Here is a 10,496-nt window from a genome sequence, read left to right as displayed (position 1 = left end):
ACATCTCCTTCATCTGCACACACACATCTCAGAGAAGTGTAGGTTTACAGACAGAAAACAATACTTTGGGGTGGAACTGAATACCAGAACTGCTGAAGCAGCCCTGCCACAGAGCTACTGAGCTGTCTTCAGGATTAGGCCCTTGCCTGGAATTGCTGTCACTCGTGGCATCACACTAGTATCTTTTGTGTTACCAGCTTCGAAGCCACATTGTGATCAGACATCATACGTCAGCTTTTGAATGTGGGGAAAGCTTGTCAGAAGCTCGTGTCTGCCACCAGTGAAACAGGCTGGATCAGCACCATTTCCACAGCAGGCTGCTGGGAAGGGGAGAACTTGCTCTCCACATAGGTTTTGTGGCACATTGCCCTCACCTCACTGCAAGAACTCAGCTTTAAACAAAAGGTACAGTGACATCAGGAACAGTGTCCTTGCACTTTTCCTTCTTCCCTTGCTCTTCCCTCACCCCTCTCACTTGCATCTCCACCTGAGAAGACACAAACCTCTTTTGTTTTTAACAGTTCAACAACCTTTGGGATGAATGGATTCATAGCATAAGAAGGATTTAAGCAAATCCAGTCGGCTCTCTGCTAAGCCATCAGCTATTCCACAAGCTACAGAGCACTCAAATAGTTAAGAAACCAGCTATCTAATTGTTACTTGTTTCTGCAGCTGTGCAATATCTCCATTCCCAAAAGGGCTGTTTCCAGTTGCTGCTCAAGGTTTCAAACAATCAAACGGATCAATTCTGCAGATACCTTAAGGCTGTGTGTTAAGTAAGAATGATGTTTGTGGTGTGTTTTGGGCGGGGAAGGAGGCAGTGGTAAAAGAGACATTTCATTCACTAGAAAAATGTCGATATATTGTCTGTTTTAAATACTGGACATTTATTTAGAGTCTTTAGAGCCCATACATTCTTGAATAATTTTATCACATTCAAATATCATAGGCAAATATATAATACAATAAATTGCATTTGTACACATAAATACAAAATCTGAGGTAGGGCCTCAAGAATAATGATTTCTTAAATTAACAACAGACAGCATTATAATATGCACTACATGAGATATATATGATGCATCCTTTGTAACATAATAGATCTTCTCCACTTATAGCTAATGAAAAAAAAAATTATAATGACCTGGTTAGGGTACAAATCTTTATCCATAGGCAGCAGTACCCCATAGAATGCCTGTAAATATATATATATATATATGACATTACGCAAGTAATTAAGATTTAACCCATCAGCGATGGGTCTGTTAATAAAGTGCCATAGGACACAGGGCGCAAATTCTCAGCGGGTGTAAATGGTCACAGCTCCAAACAAAGCTGTGACAATTTGTACCAGCTAAGCATCTACCTTACAAGGTAACACTACATAATGTAAATGACAGACAACAACAGGTTTTAGTCAATCCATAATTTTCCGAACAATGGAAGACAGCGATAAGGCAAATGGTTACCTGAAGATGTGTTTAAACATGATGGGCAAATAATAATACTGCAAGCAAGAAGGTCCAGCCCAGTTCTCACATGATGTAAACCCCATCAGGATAACCTCTCTTTGGTGACAGGCTGCCTGAGGGTAACAAAGGCCGAACCCCCAAATACCCCAACTCTTCCCCCTCCTTAAGTCATCAACCTGAGTCCCTCGGGAATATCAAGCTTCAGCCATTATACAGGTACCTTAGGTGCACACCATTTAGCTACAAACCAAGCAACAGGCGTTTCTGACAGCAGAGTTACTAGCAAAACAGAGAAGCTCCCTGGAATGCCCCTTGCCTGCAACCCACAATTCTTACAAGTCTTTCTCTGATTGCAAGAGGTGAAGCTGCCGAGTAAGAAACCAATAGGAAACCAATGTCTGCCACAAATAAGGAATTGCTTTAACATAACCAACAAGAAATCACATTAACCACACAACAATACATATACTCAAACAGACCAAAGGTATTTCAAATAAATCAGGTGTTGGAATTTCATGGTAAGCAATAGCCACACAGTGTATCAGAAGCAATGATCTTCAGTGCTGGGCACATCTAACATGGTGAGTGGAGCAGAACCTAAGGAAAAGACTACTTTGACCCAATTGAAAGATCATATAAAGACAATCCAAGTCTTTCTCAATTAAAGGTCATTTTGTTAAACCCTTCTTTTGGAAACAAAGTGCTGCCATGTCTAGCTGAAACACAGGTTTTGAACATTGCATATTAAAAACACTAGGAATACCCCAAAGAATTTGAAGATGGCAAGCATTTGCATTAGGTATAATCTTTAATGCATACAGTAATGCATCTCAGCTCATTCAGAAATTCAATTTCATTTCAAAGAAAAAAAAAAAGTGCAACATAAGTAATTTCACCAAATTTTAACATTTTTTACTCACAAGATAGATAAACCTGCAAGTACATACATCACATTTTTACTAATATGGCTTTTTCCCCTCCTTTTTTTTTTTTCTTTTAAAGATCTTTACTGGTATTTAATTAGCTATTAAATTTATTTTTAGAAAATTATCAAAGTACATGCAAACTTTTCCTAGAAGATGGTAAATGAAGTGCATTCCCAAACTTCAAGATTACTTCTCATTTAAAGAAGACACTGCTGGTTTATTTAATCTCAACATTCAGATATGGCCAGTAAAATACTTTTTTTAGAAGGCCAGTGTGAAAAAGAATCTGTTTTCAACATACAGTGAAAAATTAATATCTTCTGTGAGTTTTATATGCATTTCTCCCCTTCCCCAAATGTTTTTGCAAACCTAGTAACTGAGGTTAAAGCTGAATACAAGTATCAGCTAGAATAAAATCACCATCATCTGTTTGCAGAGCTTCAAAGTCAAGCCCAATTCTGTGCTAATGATTTAGCAGGCACAGGAACAACATCTCAATTAAAAACAAGGAGATTAATTACATAAATCATGGAAAGCAATTAATTTTTTCATAGGCATTCTGGTTTAGTGAAGGAAAAGATACCACAACCTAGCAGTACTACTTCAAATAACATCTCTTTTATACCTAAGGTAAACAGTAACTGACATCCTTACACTGAGGTAATTTTATTGCAATTAGTTAATCCCAGTTCCAATGCTTGACCTGAGATAAGTTACTAAGTGAAAGGATTCAGAACTGTTAAGCTATTTGAGTGTGTTTTCTGTTTTTAAAAAAAAGGAACAAACCTATGGATGCATATTTCTTTTTATCACAGTAGCAGTGAGGAGAAACTGGCCTGGACTTCAAAAATCAAACTAAGATCCTAGGTAATACTGGTAAAGAGAGGCCTACAGCTATTTATCTTGACAAAAATATCTAATTCCCACTAGAGATGCTGAGTTAGGTTCTTCTCTTCATCCAGAGAAGGCCCCTCAGCCCCATGTAGACCTGGGGGCCAAAGTTCCAGCTCATCTTTATGACCCTTCATCACATCAAACAGAATGTGGCTTCTCAAACCTCTGCCAGGAAAACAAGAGCCAGAAGTAAGAATAACAGGCCCCTTATTAAAGCAGGAGGCAAAGATGAAAGAAGGGGACACAGCTTTAAGGCAGAGAAGCTCACAGAAGGGTCCTGTCTTGCTGCCAGGCGAGACAGGGACCAACAGAGCCCATGGAGTGGGATTCTGGGGATTGAGGGGCCAGCACAAAACGTTGCAAAATCTGCCCTCACTTTGCTCATTGACAACCCCTGAGGACACTTTGCATGTCCTGCATGAGGATTAAAGGTCTCCAGCAGTGCCTTGAACTGGCAACACTAATTGTCCCATGAAAGAGGATGTTCAGCAAAATGATTAATATATTGAATATACATATATATATACACACACACAGAGAAAATAAGTTAACAGTTTGTGGAAGTGTTACATTAAGGTTTAGTTTTTTGTTTTGTTTTCTTCAACAGGATGAGACAACACATCTACTCATCTACAGACACACACGAACTGAAGAGTTACCTGAGACCCTGTAATATGACGAGACACAGACAAAAGAATGGGATAGAAACAGTCCCCTGAAAGGAAAGAACATTTACTGGCTACTACAGTTGTGTGTGCAGGGAAGGAAAAAAACCACCTAAACTACTCTAAGCTCACTATCTCTACACTGGTAAGATATTTATAGGGACATAAAACATCACTAGTACACACACTACATGAACACTGATCACTGTTAAAAAATATCATATATTTATGTATAGGATATTACAAGATAGTAAAGGTTACAGTTTTGCCAATTATTGAAGATATATTTTTCTCCCTCATTCTAGTACATTTACAATAAATTGGGCTAATTTTCTATTCAGGTAAATAAATGTACTCTTAAAAAGCTCTATTTTTACTCTGCCCAGTAGGTAAGAAAACTAATTTTAGGATTGATATCACCCCTTATATCTGATTTCTAACATGTAATGATTCAGGATGTCTTATAGCTATAAAAGGTTATAATGGCCTTCAAATAAATTGTCCTCTCCCCCAACACTCAAATATTTTCTATCTAAGGCTGCATCTGTGTGGATGACTGCAGTGGTTGTGGGTTTTTGTTCTTTTGTTTATTGAAAATGTTTTAAATAATAATTAAAAAAACCAACCAAACACCAAAAAAAATCCACAAACCGAACCAGAAAAAACATGTACATTTCTGAGATAACATTGCTTTGAAGAATTTAAGTGTTATATATATAATATATAGACAAGTGGGGTTCTGCTATTTCCCCACTGGTTGAAAGAGAAGAATACATCATCTAAAGGTTATATAAAGATGTTTATAGGAGAGTAAATGGGGAGTCACAAAGTTGAACAGCACATCTAACTTCGAATAACTGTTGTCAGGTGGTAACTAGACTACACTTACCACTGTAAGAATACAAAGTTAGGCACAAATTATATGATGGCTTCTTGAGGAGATACTGTAAACAAAAGCAGAGAAACAAGGAAAACTATGTTCAGAACATTGAAGCGAATAAAACCGCAGTTGCATTTAGCATGGAGCAAAGTTTCAGACACTTCATATAACTGAGGCATTGTTAAGTGAAATGACAGATATCAACTTATCAAAAGAAACATATGACATTACTTTCAACAGTGATGCCCACACATCTCAGTCTGGCACCATTTCCAAACCATTCTAGACTCAATCACACAGCTTAGTCCCAATCTCTAAATTATTAGTTAAGTTTTGCTTTCATTTTTCTACCTGAAAAGATCAAATTAATTATTGTGTTTCTATTCTGATGGCACATATTGCTTCCTGGTGTGCTGTTTAAAGGGTCTCCACTTGTTTAAATAACAGGCCCTTGAAGTTAGCATAAATCATAAAAGAAGTGTGCAGCCACAACGGGTCAGAGTCTGCTGTCAGTGTAGACAAAGCGACTCCACTTTGTCTGGATTTATAGCAGGACTACAGGAGATCCCCTTCTTTCCTTGCTCCCGTCCCATCTGCAGGGAGCAGATTAATCCCTTGATTACACTCGTAATAAAATCCTAGTGCCATCACAGCTACCTGCTTCAAGGATGCTTGTGTGAAACGGGTCAAATTCTGCACATCATTTCCTTAAATAAATTTTCCTGTTGCGTTTTGTTTCCTTCTACGGAACGTGACACAAACACGTCACCCATTGTGGAACATACTTTTGCTATTTCAGCAGGTACAGAACATGGCATGGGCATCACTTACACCTGGAAGTGGTCTAGCTAGGTCTTCCCTTTGGCATGCAATGGTAAATCCTACTTTCCTTAGCAACCACTTTCAGGCACTGAGAAAAAGAAAAGAAGAAACAGTGGGGAGACAAAACAGAAAAAAAAAAAAATATATCAGCAAAGGCTGCCAGTGTTATTGCCACCCAAGTAGTAATTATTAGCATTGGGTCCCCAGTTCTATATCCTTCACTGGCAGTTTAAGTCCCAGGGAAGAGGTTCCCAGTGGATCAATCATATTCATGTAACGTTCACCACGGTGCTTGGCCAAAAAGGGACCCCAGTCAGGCTGTGGAGAGCACACCAGCTTGAGTCGCTGCAATGTGGGGAAGAGAAAAGAGAGACTCATTTGGAGTTAGGGAGCAGAATTACAATGCAGAAGAGCACTGGCTCGTTTCAGGTTATTGATGGTGGCCCTGCAATGCTCCACTGCTCAGTGTTTGTTTTGCACAGAGTTTGCAAGATTAATAGAGGATAAAGTGCCCAGATTTTCATTATACATTCTCCCCCACGTCAGAGAAGGGGAGCTCAGAACCACGGCCACAGATTGCAAAGCTCACTTACTGAAGGACATGTGCACAATTACTTAGCCCGATGGTCTAAGCAGTGGGTAACTGCATTAAAATAATTGGATTTCTGTTTAGAATATTTCCCAAAAGCATAGAAATGACCAAAAGAAGTATATTGCCATGAACAAACAAAGATTTTAATTCTGAGATGGCAAAATGTTTCATTTCCATCTGCAGGAAAAAAAAGAGGAGAATGTTAACCTGACAAACAACAAAAATATTCTAATCTTTCCACTGATTTCTTTATTGAATATATAATTTGATTGGTGCATTTACAGATGAAAAGGAAAGAAAACATATTTCTGATGACTTGAGAGGGAGCAATTATATGTTTATTACCTAATAAAGTGAATCAGACCTCTATATCAGTTATTTTAATCTCTGCTTAATTACCAGCTTGCAACTCTTACCTCCCAAATCAACCATAATAATTTTATGCAGCAGACTCTGTGTTCAGGAAATACTGGGCTACAGCTGAAATAGCTTCAGAAAAAGCCCCTTCAATACAGACCCAACTTTTTGGTGTTTCTTTGGGTGCACTACTACAGAGACAGTGAGGAGAGCACCCCATTTTTGTGGCAAATATATATGCCAGTACTACTCATGTAAGTTAGAAGATTTGAAGCAGAAGAATTTGTCTCAATGAGAGAAACTCATGAGACAATTAACAAGTCAGTCTAATTTCACATGAGCTCATTCCCAGTTGGAGTAGTTGTCTCCTGGCCTGTGTGCTCCACTATGCACTACACAAGGACTGAATGGCCCTTCAGACAAGTGGCCTCATTGCACAGGGCCAACCATGTACTTGGATACTCTCCCTAGGGTGTCTCACCCCTTAATATTAAATCCCTCTGCTCTGTGTGCAGCAGAAAAGCGTGGTCTTTTCCCTTAGGCATGTGTAGTATGACATATTGAGAGACCAAAAAGACTATTCTATTTCAGTACTTCTTCTCTCCTTTTCATTTTTGAGGTGTAAAAAAACAGCCCCGACGGGTTTTGCAGAAGAGCTGAACTGCAAAAGCAGCTCTGAAAAGGGGAGACAAGAATCTGTTCCTTATCCCGAGGAGGCAGCAGCACAAGCAGCCTGCAGGGAGGAGAGGGCAGAACTGAGAAAGCAGCAAACTTCTCCAGAAGATAAGGGGGAGGCAAGGAAGGGATGAAATGCTGACACGAAGCTAACATTGCTGTACCCTGACTGAGGAGCCAGAGGGATGGGAACAGCAGGGAGTGACCTCGGGAGCAGGCTGGAACAGGGCACAGGGACTGTGGCTGGGGATAGTGGCAGGAATCTGATTTGCAAAATGAACAAAAGCAGCGTGAAAACAAAGTGCCACTTGGGATTTTATTTAAGCCCAGGTCCCAGAAAGGACCAACTTATTCAAGAAAAATAATGAGATGAATAAGGCAGGGGCAAAAACCAAACAAATAAACAAACAAACAAAAAAACCAACCAAGATTGCCAGCCAGGTTTTATAATGAGTATTTTGATCTGCAGAGCAAGAGGTGTCTTCATCTGTCTTATTCCTGAACTTGATGAAGTTCAGCCTCCCGGAGGACTCAGGTACAGACCATCTCACGCTCTGCAAACAGGCAACTCCTGATTGACATCTCCTGGCCCCTGCTGGGCTCGTGTGACACAGCACACACCAGCACTCGCTGCCTCCCACAGCTACACGCTGCTTGTGCGACAAGGCCAGCCCAGCTGGGAGATCACCTTCCAGTCAGGAACACCATGCTGGGGCTCAGGAAATTCCTAACTCCTAATTCTCATAACAGGAATCACTTAACAGGTAAAGAATATTTTTTGAGGGACGGGGAATAGAAGGTCTGCATTTCATTTTAAATCAACTGAGCTTCTCTTTGCAACACAGTAACTACACTACCAGAAAGTAATCTTAGCACTATTAGCCATTCAATATCACAAAAATCAATATAAAATAGAACAGTTTGCTGTGACTATATTTTAAAGCAGAAAAAAAAGGACAGAATAATTACCTCAATAAATTTCCCTGGGGCTAGATGCATTTTTATCACAAACATAACTGGGATCCAGATAACTGAGCAGGCCAGCATCAGCCATCCAAGCACCATGGACCAGCCTGGATAGTGGTAAGCTCCATAAGTCATTGGTTCCCATTGGTAAAAACTGAAGCAAAGAATAAACTGGAAAGAAGGAAGGAAAACCAAGTTTGAACAAGCAAAAACCAAGCCTACTATGCAACAAATGGTAGGTATCCACACACCAAGCTGGTGTATATGGAATAGAGACAAAAGGACATGCAGCTAAGGCAGGGCACTCCAAAAGCTGTAACGAACAGGACAGAGTCTGATTCTAATGAGTGTTTGGAAATCTTGCAAAATCCCACAAAAATCACAGTAGTGATGCCAGAAAAATTGAAATTAGAATCTTGCCCCAAGAGTAACATGCTTTATTACATGGTCTATTGGCAGTTTTACGTAACGCGATCGTGCTAAGTTACTCGGTTTCACTTACTGTAGGAATAGCAATATGTCTGCTTACATTTGTGCATAATTCAGTAACTTTTGGGAAATGCTTGCACTTACAATAATTGCACACAGAAGATTTATAGCAGAATAACTAGGTGAAGGCACAGATAAACACCATTAGGTCTTTTTTGCCAGAGATACGGAGTAATTGAAAGTCTAATATTCGACTATCCAAATGTATCAAATATTAGCTTTACAGAAGCAATAATAGAAAAGAATGTATTGCTTGGTTTTGCTTTGTCTGTTTCCATTGCATAAAAATTGAATTACAACTGATCAGTGTCAATTTATTTCTCACTGGAAGTTCCCTAAATATTACATTTGGAGGGAACAACAACAGAACATGCAAGTTTGAACTGGCCTTGTTTGCTTTTCAAATTTGCTTTCCTTAAGAGACAACATAATTCCCCGTTCTTTAGTTGTGATTACTGGCAGTAGCTAAGAGTGCAAGTCTGAGCAGTAAAGGAAGAAGCAATTTGCAGAAAAGCCTTACAAGTCCCTTCACAAGTGTAACAACATGTCTAAGGCAACATCCTAAAAACAGCCATTGGAAGAAAAAAAGAAAGATTAAAAAACCCCCATGTGCACATGCTTTTTTTTAAAAAAAAAACAAAACACGTTGTTCTTGATGTTACCTTAATACTATAGAACAAACTGGGTTATGTCTTCAAACTTTTTAAAAGGGATTTGCAAACTATACCTGTGTATTGTCACAATCAAACAACAGTTGCCACTGGACAGGAAAAGTAAATCTACCTGGTTTTCATGTACAGCAACAATACACTTCAGTGAAGACAATCAGTAAAGAAAAATCTATGTGGAAAAGTAGAATATCTTCATTATGCCCCTTAGAGAAATTGTTCTCATTGTAGGAAAATCCTTTTCCTCACAACTCAGGATTTTGTTGGCTAATCAAAACTCACTGGTCCCTCCACACAAGCATTCCTGTCTGAAAAAACTAAACCTTTTCAGTTTCCAGAAAAAAAAAAAACAACACCAAACAACAACAACAAAAAACCCACCTAATTCTTGAATTAACAACACTGAAAAGAAGTTCTCAGCTTTATCCAGAGCCTCTTTTTTTCTCCCCAGCAATAAAAAAAATTTCCCAACATTTATGCTGCACTGAAGAACAGCACAACCACAAGAACTTCCCGGCACATAGGCTGAAATACAGCTCCTCTGGAAGAAGTGACTGCAAAGGACTATTGAGTCACCATCGTGCTTCTTTCCCTGTTTCAAAACGTGTACCTTATCAGAAATTCTAGTAACTTTTCTTATCTTCTACCTAAAAATGTATGAAGCCCTGGAGAAACTATCTAGCCCTGCTGCGAAATGTTGAGTTTTTAAAACCCTACACAGATATAACCTCTCTCCACCTATGGCCCAGGCCTGAGGACCTTCAGGACAAAGGATGTTCTCTCAAACATATAAAAATGGTAGAAGAAGTCTTGGTTGTTTTACACTGGCTCATCAAGCCGAAGACTTTTGAAATGGCTACAAGAATTAATTATTGTGCCAACGCGTGGCGTCCTGTTAAAGATTGTGGCTGTCCTTAGGTTCAAACGTAAAGGAAATATTCTATTAGAGAGCCAGGGAGCAAATGCAGATACAGGTATTATACCTTGACTCTTGGAGCTGAAAAAAAGCAGGCACAGCACTGGAAAACCGAGAACGCGCCACCGAGGAGGTCAAAACGGAGGCTGAAATTTGAAGTCAATGATCATTCCA

General features: G+C 39.3%; 1 protein-coding gene across 3 annotated transcripts in view; it reads right to left on the bottom strand.

Annotated features, from left to right (window-relative positions):
• Nucleotides 1–872: 872 nt before the first annotated feature.
• SLC6A5 (solute carrier family 6 member 5) overlaps nt 873–10,496 on the bottom strand; it is a 36,196-nt gene continuing 26,572 nt past the window's right edge. For 2 of the 3 annotated variants that reach the window (XM_051621882.1, XM_051621883.1), the window contains exons 15-16: nt 8,253–8,420; nt 4,859–6,004 (exon numbers count right to left, since the gene is read on the bottom strand). In XM_051621882.1, the coding sequence (XP_051477842.1) occupies nt 5,849–6,004; nt 8,253–8,420 (324 nt within the window). In that variant the 3' untranslated portion in view covers nt 4,859–5,848. Of the gene's footprint in view, nt 6,005–8,252; nt 8,421–10,496 lie in introns of all 3 variants that reach the window. The other variant, XM_051621884.1, reaches the window with a different exon arrangement.

The sequence above is a fragment of the Apus apus genome, chromosome 5 (genome assembly GCF_020740795.1).
Source record: "Apus apus isolate bApuApu2 chromosome 5, bApuApu2.pri.cur, whole genome shotgun sequence".
NCBI classification, from domain to species: Eukaryota; Metazoa; Chordata; class Aves; order Apodiformes; family Apodidae; genus Apus; species Apus apus.
This window is presented reverse-complemented; position numbering and strand designations above follow the sequence as displayed.